Consider the following 22,803-nt stretch of genomic DNA (forward strand, 5'->3'; position numbering starts at 1 on the left):
GGAACCCGCAGAAGCCTTCTTTTCTTCCATCTGGCCCTTTATTTCAACTTTTTTTCCCCTTTGACTCAAACTGGCCTCACCTAGTGCCCTGCCTCTACCCCGTCCAGCTCCCTGAAGCATTGCGCCCTCAGGACAGTGAGGTCTGGCCAGCATCTTAGGAACAAGGTCCTGGGTCTATTGAGTATTGAGACAGAAATTTCTCTTTTATTATTTTTTAATTTATTTATTTAGAGAGAGAGGAAACATTGATTTGTGTCCCACTTATCTATGCATTCATTGGCTTACTGTATGTGCCCTGACTGGGGATTGAACCCACAACCTGATGTAGGAGGATGATGCTCTAACCAACTGAGCTCCTCAGCCAGGGCCAACACAGTTTTCAATAAAACTGACACATGGTAACTAACCTGCCTACCTCTTACAAGAAATGCTCCAAAGGTGCTATGACAGTGCAAATAAACTGAAAGTTTCCATGTCCACATTCACCACCCCAATAAATTCTGAAACTCGATACGTACATGTTTTCACCACGTTTTTATTACCAGTGCTCAGTGGAAAAAGTAAAGCTTCGAGTTGCTATTTCTGTTTTTTCTGTTTCTTAGTTCGTCCACTTTTCTTCTGTCCTTTCTTTTTCTTCTTGACGAGAACAGCTTTTTCTCCAATAAATAAACTTTTAGAATGTCCTACATTTTTGGAAGCAAAATTAAGTCCCTTCTTCGGTTTACTGACATTCTTCAAACTGGGATTTGAATTTTGTTTTAATTTGTCTTTATTAACAGAACGCATGACTCTGAGTTTTCTCCCCATCAGTTCAGAATTATTTAATTTCAGAGCAAGGTGAACAGCATCTGTATTCTGCAATACAAATCAATATATTAATTTCAACCAGAAACTCATCTGCAAAGAAACTAGTCAAATCGCAACGTGAACGGATTAGAGCAGCTTGCACACGGCAAACCCTCCCATTTCCGTGTCCAGGAGTCCAGCCCGTGTCGCAGCTGCTGGGCTGTGGTCTCCTTTGAACCATGCTTGGCACACGTTTCCCCGGGAGGCACTCCAGCTGCCTTGTCAGGTTATCAGATAAGTCACAACCCAACAGGTGCCCTTTTCTCACTGTCTAATGAACTTTCACCTGGTTTACAACCCAATGAACCTCCTTCGCACAAGGCTCTTCTGCAAAAGCCCCGAGGTAACAGTTGACTCTGTCATGGTGCCTGAGCTGCTGGACAAGATGCCTCATAGGGTTCCATTCAGATCCCCAATCCTGTTAATCTTTTATTCTAATAGAGAATAAACCCTGACTATACACCAGATGTGTCTTAAAAAACCTGAGGAATTTATCAAGACATAGAAGACAGACCAAGAACAGAGAAACAGTAAAATAACCACAATACAGTACTGATGGGATCGGAAGGCTGTGACCACCTTTCTTAAAGCTATCTGGAAATATATGTCAAGAGTCTTAAAACTGGTCACAGAACTTGACCTCATTAGTAATAGCCCATTGGAATCTGTATTTTTTTTATTTTATTTAATTTTTTAATTCGGGAATTTGAAGGCAACAGTGATAGTTATGTCTGAGCGATGAAACGCAGTGACAAGCCCTCCCAGTGCATTTCAAAGGCATAGTGACAGTGCAGTGGCCTCCATACCTCGAAGAGCACATAGCCGAATCCTCTGCCAACACCGGTCAGCGGGTCTCTCACGATCCTCACGGCCACGATGTTCCCACAGTCCAGAAAGTGGTCCTCCACCACGGAGTCTTCAATTTCTGAAAAAAAATTCAACCGAAGTGGAGTGAAGCCTGGGGATCGCTTTAGGGAGCTGGAGCGGTTTCATACCAGCCCCGTGAAAATGAGTGAAGTTACATTCCTGCCTTTTTAAAGTTACTCTTAACGCACAGACAGGTACTGCTCAGTGGTTATTCCGTTAATTTAACAATAAACAGGTACTTTGCTTATACAAACTTACTGTACGGGAGATTCCCCACAAACACCGATCGCTTGTCCCTCTGAAACAAAGACACAGAGTCACTCACCGGAACGGAATGTGGGGTCACCCTAGAGCCCAGCCTTTCCCTCCCCCCACACACGCCACAGGTGTCCATCTCCTGTGTCACACCAGTCCCTTGTTTGAGTCTGTCTCTTCCTTCCCCGCAGGGACAGGAGGGAAACTGCAAGAGGAGTGGCCTTTTGTTCACGGGGAACATGACTGGCCCTGGCCATGCTCGAGAAAGGCTATGTGCTATCTGGGGGTCAGGGCCAGACGGCGCATATTCCAGGCTCTGTGGGCCTCATGGTCTCTGTTGTAACTACTCCCTTCTGCCGCTATAGCGCAGTAATACCAAACCTAATGGGGTGGTTGTATACTAGTAAAACTTTATTGAAAAGAGCAGCCAGCAGGTGGATCAGGCCAGCTTGCTGACCCTGTGCTAGGTCCACAGTCACAGCCAGGGATGTCAACCAGACCTCTGTCACTTCTTAACTAGGTCACTCTGACACCACCAGCAATTAATCTATGCTTCTGTGGGTGAGCACTTACTCATTCGCTTCAAGAGACTTTTAAAAATATATGTATTTATTGATTTCAGAGAGGAAGGGAGAGGGAGAGAGTGATAGAAACATCAATGATGAGAAGCACTGATCAGCTGCCTCCTGCACATCCCTACTAGGGATTGAGCCCGCAACCCAGCATGTGCCCTGATCAGGAATCGAACTGTAACTTTTATACTGGGAACTCCTGGAGAATTGAGACTATCTTAGCACAGTGCACCTAACACAGAGAAACGGAAAACTACTGAATGAAAACTTTGACTTCCTAGCCCACCATCTATGAAATAAGACGTTTACCCGGATGCTCTCTCACACACCTTCGAGCCTAACTCTCCACGATGGAGGGAGTGGGGGCCACGTTCCTGAAGCTGATGTGACTTCATTCCTGTGTCATTCAGGAACCAGTGCTGCAACCAGGGGCAGAGGCTGTGCCCTCTGTGCTCCCCTCAGACTGCTGAGCCCACTCCTCTCCAAGACTCTACGTTCTTTAAAGAACTCGCAGATACTCACAGATGAGGTCTCGGATGCGAGGTCAACTCTAATGCGGAATCCATTGGCGATTTCGGTCCCATTTCTGCTTTAGACATACGAAGGGGAAAGGGTTCTTAAAAAGTAGCACTGAGTTACTGTACCATTTGCTTTAAAGTGAAACCAAAGAATTAAAAATACTCATAGCTACTTCAATAATTCTGTGAGACCTCAGAGAGATAAAATTACCTGTTCAATGCTTTAGTAGCAGCGCTCTCATCCTTAAATACTACATACGCATTAATATTTTTCTGATCAGGATGAATTTTACGTCTACAAAAAAAAAACAAACAAAGACAATGTAAAATTGTTAATCTCAAAGTCACCAAAATAAATAGCTTTTCTACTCTCAATCTATACAGACGACAAGAATTCCTGGAGGAAGTTTCATCTCTTTCAATATATACTTAATAACAACAAAATTAACACCCCACCTACTAGTACACAGACACTGGCTGAAACACATCACCCAAGCCTTCCTATTGGTTCTCACGGAGGCTCCTTTTCTAGTAGGTTATTTCACAATACTTCCCATGACTATACAGTTTACCTTGAGGCTTAAAGACAAACATTTGACAAATTTATATGCTATTTACAGGCAAAAGAGACCAGTAAAGCATGATGTTTTCTCCAAGTGTAAAAATCTATGAAGCTAAGAGATGGTCTTAATTTTAACCAAAATGGAAACGAATATAAGACTACTCCGTTTCTCTAATTATAAACTTACTTTATTGCAGCCAACTTTTTGGACATAGTTCCCTCTGCTGGAATCTTTTAAAAAGAAAAAAAAAGTAAAGAAAATTCATTATTTGAAATATTACTTTAATTTTAATACGTTCTAAATATCTGATTAAAAACATTCTATGGCGCCTTGGCCAGCAGAGTTCAGTGGTTAGAGCATTTCATGCTCCTAGAAACACGACTATACCTGGTCTACAGAGTGAAGTCAGATACCATGTACTCGTATAAATTGACTTTAAAAAAATACTTCATCTATGTTCAGAACATAAATACTGTATGAAGCAGCCACACAAACCCCCCAGATTGAAAGCCTATAATCCCAGAAATGCTATTCAGTAAGTATTTATATTTCCGCTTACTCAACAGACACAGCAAACAAGTCACCCATCTACCCTCCAAAATGCAGTGCTGGCCTTAGTAGTAAGGATATCATTTTACTATGTGAACTCGCTAAGTTATTTAACAAAGACAAGAGTCAGCAATACGTATGAAAAACGACTTTTCTCTTGGGCTAGATTTGAATTCTTGATTCAGGTATTAGGTTTAAAGTCAAATGCTCATCCACCTCACTAATGCCGCCATGGTAACAGGTCTGATTTCAATGCACTATGTCTCCCAATGATGCAATTATAAGGGGGAAGAAAACATACCACAGAGCGAAATCGCACGGATTCTATTGGCCCATACTCTTTAAAAAATGACTTCAGCTTCTAAAATAAAAAAGCATATATTTAGTTCACTTCCAGAGCATCAAATACGTGGCTACAAAAGGAATTTTTTTAAAAATATATTTTATTGATTTTTTAAAAATATATATTTTATTGATTTTTTTTACAGAGAGGAAGGGAGAGGGATAGAGAGTTAGAAACATTGATGAGAGAGAAACATCGATCAGCTGCTTCCCGCACACCCCCCACTGGGGATGTCCCCACAACCAAGGTACATGCCCTTGACTGGAATCGAACCCGGGACCCTTCAGTCCACAGGCCGACGCTCCATCCACTGAGCCAAACAGGTCAGGGCTACAAAAAGGAATTAAGTAAAACTGTCTGACAATCATTTACTGCCAAGTTTTATTTCAAGAACATTTCAGAAAAGTAGGTGACTATTCAGGTTGAGAGACAAACACATTTTACTGAAACATAGGAAAAAAAGAAGTTAGTATCTCTAAGGTACATAACACTTTTGTCTTTCAATCTTTGATAATCTTTACCACATGTAAACTAAGAGGATCAATTCCATAGATTCTCTCATCTTTTCACACTGATGAACTTTAATGCTATCTCACCATGAGAAATTCCCTGGCTGTCTGGAATTAGGACCATGGATGGAAGACAAGTCTGGTGGGAATTTTATACATTCTTCTTATGTCTGGCTCGAGATGTGGAGAATGTATGTTTTACAGCTAGAATTATAATCAATTCTGACTCATAAACAATGTATTAAACATGCAACATCACACAAGCTCCCTTCCCTGGGGCCTCTATTAATCTAACAGAATGATCAATAACCAAAACTATGCCACAAATGTGTTCTGTCCTACAAAATAATCACAAATAAAACGCTAGGAGACATCAGTGTAAGGGGGAAAGGAAAAAACAGGAAGTCAGTTTTTTTGTACTGTTTGTTCTTAAAGTGGAATTTAAGGTGTCCTTTAAAAGATGAGCAGGCCCGGCTGGGGTGGCTCAGTGGTTGAGCATCGACCTATGAACCAGGTCACGGTTCAATTCCCGGTCAGGGCACAGGCCCTGTTGTGGGCTCCATCCCCAGTGTAGGGCATGCAGGAGGCAGCCGATCATGATGCTCTCTCATCATTGATGTGTGTCTCTCTCTCTCCCCCTCTCTTCCTCACTGAAATCAATAGAAATATATTAAATAAATAAACAAAATGAGCAGGATTTTGACCCAAGAGACTGCCCAACGGTGTGACTGTGACAGGAACACAAAAGGAAGAAAAGGGCAGGTCCCGGTTTAGTGAACCGGACATAACGGAGGAAACCTAGGATGCATTCATTCCGTTACACGGTAAACAGCTATGGAGCCTCTAATACGTGCAGGGCACTGTGTCAAGTGCCAGGGAGAGCGCGGTGAAGGAAAGAGACAGACAGCCCTGCACTCAGTAGCACTGACAGGAGAGAAGGCTGGGTCCCTGCAATCGTTCAGATAAGATTTACAAAAGCCTGAATTGGCCAGTGATTATGGCAGCGGTTCTCAACCTGTGGGTCGCGACCCCTTTGGCGGTCGAACGACCCTTTCACAGGGGTCGCCTCAGACCATCCTGCAGATCAGATATTTCCATGACGATTCATCACAGTAGCAACATGACAGTGATGAAGTAGCAACGAAGATAATTTTATGGTTGGGTCACAACATGAGGAACTGTATTTAAAGGGCCAGAAGGTTGAGAACCGCTGGACTATGGGAACAGAAAGGAGGGGTGGATACTGGAAGCAATCTACAGAATGACTTACGTAGTCATGTAGGATGAAGTTAGAAACCCATGACTTCTTGCTGTGTGCTCACTCCACAGAGGAGCATTACACAGTTATAAATTATTCCCCTCTCTGAGTCCGTACCACCTACAGACCGCACACTCACCTTCTTATTGCATGTGACAGGCAGATTCCCCACAAACACAGTCCTCTCGTTCTTTAACCTCTCTTCTTCCGGGTTCATTTGCGTTTTCTTCCTTTGATTGACAGCTGTGTCATCTTCATCACCAAGTGTTTTTCTATCTGCTACTTGAACACCAGATTGAGAACTTTTCCTTTTCTGGCCTTGTTTCTGGTGAATTTCTTCTTCTAAATCAGCACTTGCTAGAGCATTCTCTCTTTTTAAGGCAAAAAAAGGAAGAAGAAGAAATAGTCATGAGAGTCAGGTCTAGTATTTGACAAAGCACAGTGTTTAAAATATTCCCCACCTACTTCTGACTTGCCTAAATTTAAACATACCATTCACACACACACCTACATTTTAAAAGTAGCATTATCAAAAAGTGACCAGCACCTTTAGAAAATTCAACAGTCAGAAAAAGCTCCATTTTTGAAGATATGTTAGGACTGCCAGGTAACAGTGGGAACAGAAGTTCATTTAAGCAAAAGTGGGTTCATTGAAAGCCCTTGGAGATTTCGCTGACCCTCTCCCAATGCCCAACCCCATGATCTGCCCTGGAACTCTAGGGGTACTGCAGCACCCCCTGGGGGCCTATAAAGGTCAATACACCTGCAAAATAATGACGTAAAAGCAATCTGGCCAATAGGAAAAACCAGACTTCCTACTTTTATGAGTTCTGTATATTTAAAGGACTGCTTGTTGAAGGTAAATTCTGAAACGGCAAATACAATATAAAGTCTCTAGGGGCACAAGGATAAAGTGAGGTCTGAACACCTATCAGTCCAGTAAGAAAACTCCTTAAGCTACTCAAGCAAATGGGTATTTTAAGGGGTGAGGGGAGAATGGGGAGTAGGAGTCATTCATTCTTCATTCATTCACTCACTATTTCCTGGGTTCCTACTCAGGTCTAGCCTCTGCTAATGCAAAGATAGAGACACTTAAAGGCCTCTTAGAAGTCCAGTCTCTGAAGAGATAAGCAAAGTTCATGATAAAATGGTGTAGACACAAAAAAGAAACAAGAGCCCTGGCCGGTTTGGCTCAGTGGACAGAGTGACACGACAGCCTGCAGATTCAGTCCCGGGTTCGATTCCCATCAAGGGCACATGCCTGAGTTGCAGGCTTGATCTCCAGTAGGGGCGTGCAGGAGACAGCTGATCCATGATTCATCATTGATGCTTCTCTCTCTCTCCCTCTCCCTTCCTCTCTGAAATCAATCAAAATATATTAAAAAAAAAAAAAGAAAAAGAAAAAAAAATAAGAACGGCCTCTCAAGGAAAAGGCAGTCTCTCCCACAGCCAGTCCTCAGTAAATGCTGATCACTGTTATTCTCCCATAAGGAGAGGCCCAAGCCGAAATAAAGATGCAATAAGATTGGCCCAGTAGTAACCACAGCAGCTGCCATTTGGTACATGGGCTCCTTATCTTTTCAAGTTTTGAATATAAATGAGGTTTTCCATAATAAAAATATAAAAATATCTATAATAATAAAAGTGTAATATGCTAATTAGACTGGACATCCTTCTGGACCAAGCTGCTGCAGGCTGGGGCCCAGGCAGAGGCAGAGGCCCCCTACCCTGGTGGCGAGGAGGGAGGGAGGGAGCCCTTTGCATAATTAGGAAGTGAGGAAAACTTAAGATGGATAATGCAGATGCAATAACCTCAGTTTCTTTACATCTCAATTCCTCACTCAACTAATAATTTTACCAACCTGTCTGCCAACTTTTTCTCGGCATCAGAAAGCTGCTTCTTCTTCGCTTTCACTTTTTTGGCAGCTTCTTGCAAACGTGGGCTTCCAATTAGGGATGGACTTTCTTCCTCCGCCTCCTCCTCCTCCTCCTCCCGTTGCCTTTTCTTGGTGGTTTCCTTGGAAAAGTTTGAAGTCAGGTGTGAGACCTCATCCTTAATAATTCTGTGGTCATGCCCGGCCCAGGGACCGGGAGGTCAGGGTTCGATTCCCGGTCAGGGCGCGAGCCCGGGGTGCGGGCTCCATCCCCAGGGTGGGCGTGCAGGAGGCAGCCGATCCATGATGTTTCTCTCTCCATCCCTCTCCCCTCTCTAAAAAATTAAAAAGCACAGTAATTCAGCGGTCTTGGTAAGTTAGCATCTCTCTCCCCGGCGCGCCCAGCAAGGAAACGTCCCCCGAGATGCACCCCATCCGCCCACATCAGACACCACGCCCGGCGAGGCGCACTCCTGTCTGAAAGCGGTTCCGACCGGGACTTACTTTGGGCACCGGCACGTACACAGGCGGGCGCTGCGGCTCCCGGGGGCTGAAGAGGGCCGCCAGCCGCCCGGTGCCGCCTGCGCCTCCGCCGCGGACCAGGCTGGCGGCCACCTGTCCCACCAGGTAGTCTCCCGTCGCCGGCCCGCCGCCCGGGCTCTGCGGCCCGACAGACGCCGGAGGCTCTGCGACAGCGCGCCGTCCCCCCGCCCGAGTCCCGGCCGGGCCGCGCGCCATCCCCCGCTCCGCCGCACGCTTCGCCTTCCGCCCGCTGCTAGGCACGGGGGCCGCCATTCTCAGCCCCAGCCTCCCCGAGCCACACTTCCGGCCGGAGCCACGCCCCTTCCGCTCCCGCGGGGCCGGGCTCCCCCGCCCTCTGCCGAGCTGTGGGCGGAGACAGCTGCGCTGGCGGCAGCAAACACCCATAGGCGGGGCGGGGCCGCATCCGTGTTCCTGTTTTGTTTGTAAAATATCGTTTTTCTTTTTTTAGGTACACTTTTACTGATTTCAGAGAGAAAGGGAGAGGAAGAGAGCCTGCAAACCTGGGTTTGATCCCCAGTGGGGGGCGTGCACAAGGCAGCCGATCGATGATTCTCATCTTTGATGTCTTTCCCTTCCTCTCTAAAAAAAATTTTTTTTTTTTAAATACACATTTGACGCTGCTATAAAAAGAACTTTTACCATTTGCAACAGCATGGATGGAACTGGAGAGCATTAAGCTGAGCGAAATAAGCCAGTTGGAGAAAGATAAATATCACATGATTTCACGCATATGTGGGATATAATGACCAACATAAACTGATGAACAAAATAGATCCAGACATGGGGCAGGGGAGGGGGGTTAGAGACCAACCAAAGGACTTGTATGCATGCACATTAGCATAACCTAATGGACACAGACACTGGGGCGGTGGGGGCTTGCCCTCAGGGGTGCGAGTGGAGGGGGGGGGCGTGTGTGTGTGTGTGTGTGTGTGTGTGTGTGTGTGTCAAAGGGGGGGGAGGGGAAGGAGACATGTAATACTTTAAATAATAGTAAAAAAAATACACATTTGAGCTTACTAGGCCTTGAAATAGTATTTTGTTAAAATGTTCTCTCTTGGTGGGCAGTTCATTAAATGGGGCAAAGAAACTATTGATCTTAAAAGGTTTGAGGTAAAGTGGTGATCCTCAACCAAAGCACATTAAAATCACTGGAGACTTAAAAAAAAAGATCAATATCCAGGTCCCACTGCAGCCAAGTAAACAGGACTCTGTGAGGGCGGGGCCCGACCACTGTTTGAGCAATGCCCAGCGATTCCCATGTGCACGAGTAGAGTGCGCTAACAGTATGAGACCAACAAGGGTCCATGTAAATTAAAAGACAATTACAACTTAAAAGGAAAAAAGGTTGTGCCCTGGCCTGTGTGGCTCAGTTGGCAGGTTAGATTCCCTATCAGGAAACATTCCCTAGGTTGCCCTAGGTGGGCGTATTGGAGGTAACAGACATGGATTTCTCTCCCCACTCCCCCTTCCTCCTTCTCTCTCTAGAATCAATTTAAAAAAAGGGGGGGATAGCTGCTGGTAATGGTTTCAAGTATGTTAAAGAAAACAAAAGTTTTGATTTTATTCTTTAGAGAAATCTCCAAGTCTTAGGTATTCATCATGCTCAGACTCAAGCAAAACTGTATTCAAAGATAAAAGAAGGCCTAATAATTCCTGTATCTGGTTAGTAGACTTTTAATTTTTATGGATAAAACATTCCCTTTTCTGTATGTCAATTAACCCCTCCTGACAATACAGGCTGGAGATATATGTTCCAATCAGTCATCACATACAGAAATGAACCAAAATTACTTAATCTTTTAGAAACAAAATCAATGACTCACAAACTATGGCATTTTATTTCAGAGCCTTTGCTTACATTTGTACAATATATTACATAATTCTTCATTGTTTGCAGATCCTAATATATACTTTATAGCTTTTATTCTATAAGCTTTTTCTTCAATGTTTTGCTGTCAACAAATCTTTACAGTCCTGTACAAATTTGAGTAACTTGAAACCATTTTCAACAAAATTAGTTACTGTAAGCACACACTACAAGACTGAAAATGCTTTTCTTAGAAAAGTTGAATGTAAAGGATTCTGACACGTTAGCATCTACAACAAAACGCTTCAAAATTCTCACATCATATTGCCTGAAAACAAATAAAACATGCCAGCCCCATTAAAAAAAAAAAAAGTACACAGAACTACAATTAAAACAGTAAAACAGTCTGTACAGTAAAGTACTGTGTATTAACAGTGCCAGGTATTAAATAGCTTGAATGAACACATCCGCAATATACAAATGTCTTACAAAGGTGGAGAATTAAATACAAGTGCCAAACAGAACAGAGGTTGGAATCATACAACATAAAGTCCATACAAGTGGAAACAATTCTGCGTTCATTTATTTTATACAAGGCATTTAATTTCATAGGCCTACTACCCGATTACCTATTTATACTTCAACCTTGAACCATACTAATACAGTTTACTTGTTCCTGAAATCCTCTTGTTGTAGCTCATAATAAAATAAGCAATACAAATGAGTTATCTGTATTTAAGGAAAAGAAACATTTACAAGAAAACACAAAAATATAACTGTTATAATTCATTATGAATAAATATACACTTTGAACTGGCTAAATACAATCTATACATTGTTTAAGATTTAATACAGTTTATTAGCCATTTTCTTTTTTCACACAATGTATTATATCAAAATTAAAAAAAAATACTGATTTATAGAAAAATGGCAAAGTACAGTAGTTCCATTCCAATTTGAAGGGGTATGAAAAGCCACTGCAAGACCTTTTAGCCTAATTCAAACCTGTAAACATGTTCAGTCTTTTTTAAAGAGAATCTTTAATATTTGGTTACCAGGACTGATGTCTGATGTCCTGTTAACGGCAGGTTTTGAATTTATTACATGTGCTTGACTTATACAATTAAAGCCACCGCAAAGTGACTCTCTTTAAAAAACAATTAGCTTGTACAAATGAAAATAGGTTCATATTTTTTTCATAAATAAATGGAAAAATATCAAATGCTCCAGCTTTAACAAAATACAAGGGAATACATATACAGTAAGTTATCTTACCATTTTCTGGCCACCCAATGATTACGCTTACTGTATTGTCTCTACAGGCAGTGAAAAGCCTCCATTAGCCACAGTGGAAGGCCTTCAAGTCACCAGACACACAATTCCCAGACAAGTTGGAAACAATTATTGCTTGAGGAAAAGCAGTTCATTGTACTTTTTCTTCATAAAAAAAGTGCACTTAAGTGCCAAGTCAGCTTGTCAAGAAACAATTTTTAAATATAAAATAGTGCTTTGTCTGATTTTTTGTGCCACTGTGCAGTATAAAAAAGACGTGGCCCTCACAGCCATTAAGTGCAAAGTGCTTGAGCAAGTCCTGCTGTCACCTGCACTCGACTGACATTCCATTTTGTGATGCGCTGGACATTGACGGTTCAGCTAACGTTAACATAACAGCAGCTGTTATGGAACTGGATGAGGGTGAAGAAGAGGATGAGGATGTAGCAGCACCTAAAGGGACAGGGAAACCAAATCAATAGCGTAATAGAACGTATACCCAACAATAAACAGGAGTAAATCACTAGACTACAATTCGGCTGTAGTCTCCAAAATTATTTCGCTTACAAGGGCAGTCAATGTTACCTACATAGTTTTATTAACCAAAGTCACCCCAATAAATACAATAAATAAATTTTTTTTAAAAAGCATCCCTGGCTGCTGGGACCCAACAGACGGTTAGAGCATTGTCCTGTACACCAGAAGGTTGTGGGTTCAATACCTGGTCAGGGCACATACCCAGGTTTCAGGTTTTATCCCTAGTTAGGGTGTGTGTGGGAGGCAACCAATTGATGTTTCACTCTCACATTGATGTTTCTCTCTCTCTCTCTCTCTCTCTCTCTCCCTCTCCTTTCCTCTTTCGAAAATCATTAAAAAGCATGTCTTCAGGTAAGGATTAAAAAAAAATAGTAAAGTCTCGTCTCACAATCCCATAATATAAAGAAAGGAAAACCAAGTTATGTCTCAAGAAGCTAAGCAGATGGAATAGAAAGGACTAGGAACTGCTCCTGTCTGGGTAGACAAAGAGACAGCCTGTGCCCAGTCTATCAGGGCATGGAAATAAGAGAGCGGACTTTATGTAATAATAAAACCAATGCCAGAAAGAGCTTTGACTCCAATAGAAAAAATCTATAATCCACCCCAAAATCTTCCCCCCCTAATTCCTGTATCTTTCCCTGTTTGGACTTTCTTGTGAATTTAAATGGTGATGAGAATGGAAGGCTAACTGCTTCTTAAAGATGCAGCAGCTCAACTACTGCATCACACAGCTGGCTACTCCCCTCCTCCTAAAACTCTTTTCTTGGCCATCTTCTCGTTTTTTTCATTCAAGGCTACTCCCTGCTGCTCTGGCTTCTCCTCGCTCCACCTGTAAAAGCTGGCTTGTTCCACGTTTCCTGTTCTTTCCGATCCACACTTCTTTCCTGGGCGACCTACTCAAGTACTGGGGCTTAAAAAACCACGTGCAGTAACTGTTGTACTATAGATACACAAATGACTTGAAAATTACACCCCTAGTCTTGATTTGTCCCCCGAGCTACAAACTTCTATATCCCACTGTCTACCTGGCATGCCCCTTGGAAGTCCAAGAGGCATTTCAAAAACAGGAATAAAACAGCTTCTGGTCCTCTCTGTCCCCAGCCTTCAACCTGTCCTTTCTAGGTCTTACTTATTTCCAACACTGGTGCCACATATCCCGTCTGTGGCACCTGGTTATGGCAGCCTTGCTGAAACAAAGACAAGTTTTTCCCTCAGATTGAGTTTATTTTCTCATAGCACTTTCATTTTTATTTTTTTATTGATTTCAGGGAGGAAGGGAGAGGACAATAAGAAACATCAATGATGAGAGAGAATCATGATCAGCTGACCCTGCACTCGCCCTACTGGGGATCAAGCCCACAACCACACCATGTGCCCTGACAGGGAATCGAACCTGTGACCTCTCGGTGCATGGGACAATGCTCAACCAAATGAGCCACACCGGCTAGGGCCACAGCACTTTTCACTAACCTAAATTTTATTACGATTTTTGGGGGGACAGACTGTATGCTCTATGAAAGCGAACATCGTGATTTGAGTTTATTTAGGCAGATTTTTCCATTTGATAGGGAGAGGAAAGTAAGAGAGATTAAAGAACTTGCCTGAAGACATACAGGACAAACTCATGTGAGTCTAATGCAGAGTCACAAGCTGCTTTATGTGTAAGTAAAGGTAGAAACACTTACTTTCTCTTTCTTTCTTCTTCAAACGCTTTCTCCTACGATCAATGGAAGCTACTTCAGATTTTAATGACAGATAATGTTTTCTGATTTCTTGCAATTTTTCTTGAAGAATTGTGATGCGTTCAGCAGTTGTCATATTTTCAAGGTCCGCTGTCAATTTTAAAACTTTCATTAATACATATTTTTGAACAAAATGTTAAGATATAAAAGAAACAACATATAGTGTGGCTATAGAATGAGGTCAAGAAGAAAAACTAAAAATAAGGCTTTCAAATTTGTTTCCCTAGGATTTTTTTTCTTAGCCTAGAACAATGCCTGGTGCATAATATATGCACAATATTTGATGAACTAATGAGTGTGGAGAATCAAAGACCTTACAACCTAAACATGTATGCTAAAAATTCCACATCATGTACAGTATCATCACAGTATATCGTATAAATTCATACTTAGAAACAAGACTGGGAAGACACCAAAATGTTAAAATTGTTTATATTTTTGAATGTCAGGATTGTGGATACATTTTTTAAAATCCTTTTTAGATTTTTTTTTATGAGTATGTATGCATAACTTTTAAATTGGAAAAACTTTTTTCAAAGGCTCTAAAGCAGCGGTTCTCAACCTGTGGGTCGTGAACAATGAAAATACATCCTGCATATCAGATATTTACATTACGATTCATAACAGTAGCAAAATTACAGTTATGAAGTAGCAACGAAAATAATTTTATGGTTGGGGGTCACCACAACATGAGGAACTGTATTAAAGGGTCGCGGCATTAGGAAGGTTGAGAACCGCTACAAGCAATTTTCAATATCCTAAGAATATTTTTCTGTGTAAGAAACTCTGGGGTAGTCTCCACCCCCTCAAAAATATATATATTATGGAGATTTCTCATGTACACAGAAGTATAGAGTAGAATGATGAAGCCCTATATATCCATCATCCACCTTCAGTTATTAGCAATTCATGTCGAATCTTGTCTCATTTATACCCCTTGCACTCCCCACCCCATATCAGAAATACCTAGCCTATGTTGCTATTTTCCTCAATTACCTTCAAATTTTTCTTTTAGCAATCTGTTTATTCAAATCAAGATCCAAATAAAGTCTCTATAATGCAACTGGTTATTGGGACTCTTAAGCTTGGTAATAAACTGCTTTTCACTTATGAGCATCAAGAGTTACTAGGATAAAGCTTCTACAGACTGACCAGCTGCCCATTCGGTATCTGCACTTACACATCTGAAAGCTCCACTTGTAAACCTTGGGTAACCGATTACTGGGTTCCTTGAGGTCAGGGTCCTTGTCCCCATTCTTCCCGCATTTTCCCGGCGACTGTGTCCGTGCGGGCGACTTGGCGCTGTGGGCGCTGTGAGCCTTCATTCCCGTGGACAGGGATTTGACGGGCTGAGTCTTAGTGACACTCTCCCCGGCAGAAAGTTCTTCACTGTCGCTACTGTTGGCTGAAAACACAAGCAAAAGAAAAGCATTAGAAACAGAAAAGTAACAAAGGTTTTGCCACAGATTTTAATGGACAATTTAAAATTAACCATTTGAATTTATTACTACAGTATACAACTTGTTTTATGGAAGCTGCCTAAACGCTTGAAAAATCATCGTGTACAAATGCACCGGCACAGTTAAGCAAAACAAAACTCCTTACCTGAGTTGCCAATAGTACTTAAAAAAAAACACAAAAAACTCCCACAAAAAACAACCCTAATCTTCCATTATACCTGGTAGACTGTCAAATATACAGTAATTATCTGAATGGCTTTTTATTCCATTATGTTAATATATAAAAAAATAGAATACAGAATCTTTTAAACCGACTCATTATAGAAACTTCTTAATTTTAACACTTTAGGTTGTATGAATGTATACTACTCCTTTGGCCACAAACAATGATGCATAATCATCATGTTCAATAAAGATTATTTGGGAGTAAACACTAAACTTTGATGCATACAATGAATTTCTTAAATAACTCCTACATCATAGCTTGCTGACTGCAATAAACCATCAGTTTTACCCTGGTAAATAGATTCAGTAATTTATGAAAAATTCTGAGGTCTATGTAATACTCTGTTACACCTGTTTTGCTGACTAAAGCCTCAGTACCATAGAAATGGTTAACACCTTGATAAAATTAACATGTGACTGACTAGATGATGGCACTGATTTTCCCATCCATTTCCTCTTTCTGGATAAAAAGTATTATTTTAGATTCCATGACAGTTAATTCATTTAACTGAATTATTTTCAAAGAATGGATGGTATCCTCATTCTGATTTACCAAGGCGTAAGCCCAATAATTAAAATGTGAGAAAGCAATCAACAGTTTTATCTTAAATTATATGAATGTTAACTGTGTTGCTGAAGATGACCCCTCTTAGGAAATGTCATTTAAATGGTAAAGTCTTCAAGACAAAAACATCATAGTATAATTAAAAAATGCTTTAACTGTCTAAACTGTTGTTACTCCAAATACTGACAATCAAATGGGCATCTATTTATTGATGCTTCATTGAACAACAGCTACCAGAAATAAAAGAATATGGTTAGGCTCTAAGGCCTGAAAAATACTCCAAACAGGGAAGGTGCATAGCATCTCCTCCACTGTGGTGTTCTAGAAATAAAGAGACTCCACCACTCCTTACACCACATTTCCTCATCAAATCCCCTCCCAGACCCCCCACTGCTGCTCTGGAACCCCTGGCAACTCCTGGCTAAGCCCCCAAGGCTTGGCCCCACTATGATGCAGTGGTCTGCCTCAGCCTGGCTCTCATGGCCTTGCTGAGCACAGCCGCCCGGGGCCCCAAGGAACGCCATATTCACCGCCTGGAAGTCATATGGGCTCAGCAGAACCTCGGGGCGCTGGCCGCATAACCCTTTCTGCACTGAAGTGCAGCCAAGCCGGCCGATAGCAAAGGTCAGGCAGTGGAGGTGGCAGGAGTCTCCTGGAAGAGCAGCAGGAGTCAGTGTGGGACACCTGAAAAAAAATTCTTTACATATTTTCCGCTTCTCACTTTGTCTACGAGAGAGATAAAATGTGCAGCTCTCAGGAGAAATACAGTATATATATTCCTGTAGGTCGATGAACAGTCATTGATAAAGTTAAGTCTTTAGTTAGAGCCCACTTAACCAATGGATATAGTATATATTGCTCATAGCTACTCTTGGCCACATGGCTTGAGGTACCCAAGATAAAGGTGGTAACTGGAGTTGTTGGGGTTACAGCGCCAAAGCTGTCTTGATTGTTCTCTCCTAGGCTGATTTTGCCTTGAAGAATTCAAAGCAATCAATTTATCGTAATAAAAATAATGCATAACTGAAGCATTTCATAATGTGATATGACAAGGGGAAAGAACTATGGAGCATAAAACAAACATGAAAATGTTGTTTATATTAAAAGAGCGGTAGCTGTTATTTTTAAAAAGATTGCTGGCTCATTCATCATTCATATTCATCAGCAATGAATAACACTGCTGAATAAGACCAAACTGCTTAATTCTAGAATTTACCTAGGATCTGAAGACTTGAGTGACAGTTTGTGGGTAGTGACAAAATTAAAATATGGACTTAGCCCTGGCCGGTGTGGCTCTGTTGGTTGGAGCGTCATCCCATACATACACTGAAAGGTCTCGGGTTCAATTTCCAGTCAGGACACATACCCAGGTTGCAGGTTCGTTACAGGAGGCAACCAATCAATGGTTCTCTCTCTCTCGTCTCTCTCTCAAATCAATAAAAAACATATCCTCAGGTGAGGATTAAATAAAATACATATATTGACTTATACCATATCCTGAATACCTTAATGGGGGAAAAATATCCGCCATAATTTTTAAAGTTACTGGTATAGTTGACATACAGTAATTACTTCCAGGCTTACAAAATAGTAATTCAACATTTATAAACCTTACAAAGTGATCAATATATCCGCCATTATTTTTGTATCTAAAAAAAATTAGAGGTTTTACAACTTACTGCCTTTTCCCTTCTTTTTGTTGTTTACCACTGTTGCTTTATGGCTTCGTTTCTGCTTTTTCGATGAACTTCCTCCTCCCTGGGCTTCTTTCGCTCTTTTCTGACCTGTACAGGCTATGATGGGAAAGAAATGATTAAGTAACACAATATAAAAATCAAGCTTTTCCTAGGTATAACTTAACTCCACATTTTGTAAGTATAGAACAATTCTGAAACTATACATGCTCTTTATGAGATCTATAAATTATCACAGAACTTAGTATTATTTTTTAAATAAATTGTTATTTATGAGCTCACTTATTGCACATAATAAAAGTTAGAGGGTTTTTTTTTTTAAAGCAAATTAAGTGTGAACATCCTTCTTAGAAAGATCAGATATAAACTGAAAATAGTTCTCAATATAGTACTGAGAGCTTATGAGTCTAGTAGTAATTCAAAAACAGGCATATGCTGAAAATAAAAAGTAAAATTTGTTAAAATTCAGTAAAACCAAAATATTAAAGTTTAATTACAGGTTAAATATTAATAATATATCTTATAATGATATTAATATAATTTTAAATGATATGATACGAATGGGATAAATTTTAGTAGTAATTCAGTTATATTACGCATTTATTTATTTCATCAGTAACTTAGTTCTCAGGGCACTGGTTAACACACACACCATTTATAAATCCAGCAATAGCAGTTCTAAGTAACGGTTCATCTTCTTGGTAGAAGATTATCCAAAATGTTTTAAATGTCTCCTTTCCTTTAAGGACTAGCCAAGTCCCAAACGTTCCCTAACTTTCCCTGCTGCTCAGGTTTCACTGATTGATCACTGCTCTACACTGTGGTTTCTATACTTTTTCCTTTTTACTAATCTGGTCCTCAGCATCTCCTGTGTTTCTGATTCTTTCCAACTGCAAGTATTTTCTCCCGGACTCCACGGTAAGTTCTTTTTCCATAGATAAAGTCCTATCTATTCAGTTCCAACGTCACATACTATAACAACATGATATAATTTTAGGATAAAATTATGCCATGTTTGCTACAAAGTTTCTTAGTCCTATTACCAGTGGTAAACTCAACTTTGAGTATGTAAGACATGGCTTCCGTGGTCAAAAATGAAACAGAACTGTTTTGTTTGAAACTTAATAGATTTCGTTTTTAATGGGTGTATCTACTGATAACTTTTCCTAATGCTATTTTAATATAATAAAGTGAAACATAAAGAAGGTGACTTAGATATTGATTATACAGAAGCAGACTCTTAAAAATAATTGCCAGATTTTTCAAAAGTTTAAATCTGAAACTTTCGGGTTAATGTAGGCTAAATTGGAGGAAAATCCTAAATCTAAATTGCAAGACTTACATTTTTATTTTAAATACAATGTAAATTCTCTAATATCAGTAGACAACTTTATTAAAATGAGGTCATATTAAACAGGTGCTTAAAAAGTGATCCCTGCCCTGGCCAGTGTGGCTTGGTCATCCTATACACCAAAAGGTCACAGGTACAATTCCCAGTCAGGGCACATGCCCAGGTTGTAGGTTCGATCCCCAGTTGGGGCACATGTGGGAGGCAACTGATCGACGTTTCACTCTCACATCAATGTTTTTTCCTCTCTCTCCCTTCCTTTCTCTCTAAAAATCAGTTAAAATTATTTTTTTAAATAAAAGAATAAATTATTAAAAAATACTATATGCTGTGACATGATAAAGCAGATGGTCCTCTGCTACCCTAAATCTGGAAGTTCTCATGTTTCTTTTTAACCTATTCAAGATTAAAATTCAGAAGGACTACCATATCTTTTAATTTTTTTTATTTTTCATAAGATGAGGAACACAGTTAAAGATAAAATCTTGTAAGAATTATAAGTATTAAAATTCTATCATGCTATTGTCAAAAGTCTCTCTAATCATTTATGACAAAGGCTTCTCTAATTTTGAAGATTATTTATGCCTGGACAATTCAGTTCCATAAGATAGTATGGCAGACAAATACAATCATAGTAGCTATATCTGTGAATGTAAAAAAAAACACAATAAAGGACATCCCAATTTAATAGCAATTATATTTTTTACTTAGTATTTATTGTTCCAAAAGAAATACTTTAAGTCAAGATTTGTGTGACAATGTTATATCAATTATCTCTCAATGAAGCTGGAGGAGGAAAAAATGATTTGTGTGAGAAAACTTGGATTTAACTAATCTGATCTAGATTCTATCTCTTAAGCTAAGAACCTAAAGCTAGCACAATAAAACCTGGTATGTTACATAAAATACATACCCTACCTAGTGCTCTGCCTTTACAAGGGACAAGAGTGCTTTGAAGCCCAGTGTCAGAATGGAGTATACCAATTTAAAGACACCTGAGTGAAGTGGTGTATAAGAAAAATGCTGACAGCAGTATAGCTATGGCATTATCAAAAGGTACTAATACTTTTGGAAAGTACTCATTTGAATTTCCACTTTTAACAACTTCACGGAAAATCAAAAAAGTCTTACTGTACGTTAGTCACATACGCATTGGTCCTTCAATTTGGTAGCTATGCATCTAAGAAAGCATCAAATTCCTTTACAAACTCACACAAGTTAGTCAGGCTTGAAAATCAGTTTGACACGGTTGTCTGAGGAAAGCAGTGCCTGGCCAGGTGGTTGCTCCAAACCCCTACATACAGATTTGGTTAAGGTTGGAGGGGTCTGTCAATAAATCAAAATGTTCGTGAGAAACTGCACATGACAATCGCACACACAACGTTACAGAAAGATATTTAAGCTGCTCATGCCACACAGTCCACCGGCGGAGAATGCCTTTCCTAACAGGTCTGGACTGGGGCCTGGGTGCCAAGGACACCAAGTCCCTCTCAAGCTCTGAGATAACGCATTCCACTCCTCATTACTCAGATGACTTTCCAAGCTGCCTTCGCACTGGTGCTTCCTTAGGAAGCCACCGGAGGGAGGAGGGGACCCTAAGGCAGGCCAGGCCTCGCTGCTCACCTTTCTCCGAGGGCTCGGGCTCGGGCTGGGTGCTGCTGCTGGAGCTCACGCTGGCATCGCAGCCGGCGGGCGAGCTGTTCCCCTCCGACTGCAGGTCCTGGAGCTCCCCGGCGACACTGTCCACCTCGATGGTGCTGTCGGTCTCGCTCTTGATACTTCGCACCTCTTCTTGGTTTGGGGCCAGAGCGTCTGATGCTGACACCGAAGACGGCTGCTGCCCGGCCTCCGTGACGGTGACCGAGGAAGGGGACTCCGGGGTGGTCGGAGGGGTGTTCAGCACTGAATTGCTGCCACTGCTCGGAAACTCGGCCTTTTTGTCACTGGCTTCCAGGGGCTTCTCCTCGGCGGGCTGGCTGTCGGCGCTGGCGGGCAGCGGCGCGTCCAGCTCGGCCCCGGGGGAGCAGCTCTCCTCCTCGGCCACCGTCTGCAGGGTCCCCTCGGCCGGGCCCTCCTCCGGGGCCGGGTGCGGAGGGGAAGCCGCGGCCTCCGTGTCGGAGTCGGAGAAAAGCTCCTTCAGCGTCTTTTTGGGCCACTGGCCCTGAATACTTGACCAGACATCTTTGCGATCTTTCGCTCGGCTGTTCTGAAGTCTTTCATCCGAGTTGTTTAGAAGTTTGATCCTTTTTTCTGCCACTTCTGAGAATCCCGAATAGAAACCGGTCGTCCGCAGAGATTTTCTCTTTTCCTCCAAACCGTTGTATTTCTTGGTTGGTGTCAGCTTTGCTTTTGATTTTTCTTCTTCGTCTTCATCAGAAGAGCTGTTGCTACTGTTTTCTACGCAGAGTGAGTCTTTGTTCTTGGCCTTGTCGTCCTTTTTGCTGGGCGACCCGGTTTTTGCACCCTCCTCTGTGTTGCAATACCTTCTTTTCCCACGTTTGACCTGTGGCTTTGAGGATTTATCGGGGGTGTCTTTCTTGACATCCTTTCTCTTTTTTGTGACTTCATCTTCTTCATAATCCGTATCTTCAGACAATCCTTCCATATCTTTTCTTAACCTTTCTGGAGATTTCGACGCTGGTTTAGATATCACCAAATCTGCATGGACCTTGCTTTCTTCTAGCAAAAATGAACTGTTCTGTTCCTCCTTTGAAAGAAGGTCATTTCTGGCGTGGGCCAAATACTCAGTCTTCAATTCCTCTTTGCCAGTACTGTCCATGTCGTGAGCACCTGTCTCATCCTCCTGCTCACTGTCTTCAGAACTTTCAGAAGCTGGAAAAGAAAGAAGAAAAATGATGTATGACAGGAAGATGAGCAGTATCTTCTCTGCGCCATGCACTTTATATATTAGCTCCTCTGTTTATAGCCACCCTGCTCGCCAGGTTTTAATCCATTTCACAAGTGAGGAAATTAAGCTTCTGAGAGTTAAGACACTCACCGATAGCGGAAATGCCTACATGTGGAGCGATAGTTCCACTACTATATACTTTTGCCATAACATATAAAATTGTAAACATAAAAGTAGTGAATTTTATTGCCTGTAAATTATACCTCATTAAAGCTGTGAGGTGTGTGTTTGAGGAGTGTGTTTTTATCATCCCTATTTTATAGTTTAGGAAATTAGGATTTAGAGAGGTTAAACTACCCCAAATGGCAAGAGAAAGTCTAAATTTAAGTCATTTGATTCCAGAACTTAGAATCTTAACTGTAACAGTCTAAGAAATCCATGTAGTATGTTCTTTAACTAGGTTTAAATTTAAAAAAAATTGAGACAATTAAGATGGGTAAAAACATTAAAAATTTTCCATGTGTCCCTGCATAACTAAATTTAGTACATATAGGTGGTTATAACTATTTCTATTGATAGTTATTACCACCTTCTCTTAATAATATTCT

General features: G+C 41.2%; 2 protein-coding genes across 7 annotated transcripts in view; both read right to left on the reverse strand.

Annotated features, from left to right (window-relative positions):
• Nucleotides 1–519: 519 nt before the first annotated feature.
• On the reverse strand, nt 520–8,964 carry RBM34 (RNA binding motif protein 34). The gene is made up of 10 exons (XM_070401269.1): nt 8,659–8,964; nt 8,143–8,297; nt 6,420–6,651; nt 4,472–4,531; nt 3,808–3,851; nt 3,270–3,353; nt 3,063–3,126; nt 1,972–2,011; nt 1,653–1,771; nt 520–855 (listed from the first exon to the last, which is right to left on the reverse strand). Exons 1-10 carry the CDS (start codon nt 8,947–8,949, stop codon nt 577–579), a joined length of 1,368 nt encoding a protein of 455 aa, XP_070257370.1. The 5' UTR covers nt 8,950–8,964; the 3' UTR covers nt 520–576.
• Nucleotides 8,965–10,516: 1,552 nt separating this feature from the next.
• ARID4B (AT-rich interaction domain 4B) overlaps nt 10,517–22,803 on the reverse strand; it is a 59,095-nt gene continuing 46,808 nt past the window's right edge. For 4 of the 6 annotated variants that reach the window (XM_070401346.1, XM_070401345.1, XM_070401343.1 and 1 more), the window contains 5 exons: nt 20,971–22,179; nt 17,985–18,098; nt 15,236–15,460; nt 13,999–14,145; nt 10,517–12,229 (listed from right to left, as the gene is read on the reverse strand). In XM_070401346.1, coding sequence (XP_070257447.1) covers nt 12,102–12,229; nt 13,999–14,145; nt 15,236–15,460; nt 17,985–18,098; nt 20,971–22,179 — 1,823 coding nt within the window. In that variant the 3' untranslated portion in view covers nt 10,517–12,101. Of the gene's footprint in view, nt 12,230–13,998; nt 14,146–15,235; nt 15,461–16,835; nt 16,990–17,984; nt 18,099–20,560; nt 20,674–20,970; nt 22,180–22,803 lie in introns of those variants that run through there. The other 2 variants (XR_011469346.1, XR_011469347.1) reach the window with 2 other exon arrangements.

Source organism: Myotis yumanensis, unplaced genomic scaffold, assembly GCF_028538775.1.
Source record: "Myotis yumanensis isolate MYYU_CA2020_CCGP unplaced genomic scaffold, mMyoYum1.0.hap1 SCAF_22, whole genome shotgun sequence".
Lineage (NCBI taxonomy): Eukaryota > Metazoa > Chordata > Mammalia > Chiroptera > Vespertilionidae > Myotis > Myotis yumanensis.

Bases quoted from the DNA above. Each gene is read 5' to 3' on its own strand.
- RBM34 (XM_070401269.1), bottom strand. From the start codon at position 8,949: ATGGCGGCCCCCGTGCCTAGCAGCGGGCGGAAGGCGAAGCGTGCGGCG. The intron at 3,852-4,471 runs GTATGTTTTCTT...TCTTTTTAAAAG, and splicing joins CCGTGCGATTTCGCTCTGTG to ATTCCAGCAGAGGGAACTAT. The intron at 1,772-1,971 runs GTAAGTTTGTAT...ATTTTTTTTCAG, and splicing joins TGTGGGGAATCTCCCGTACA to AAATTGAAGACTCCGTGGTG.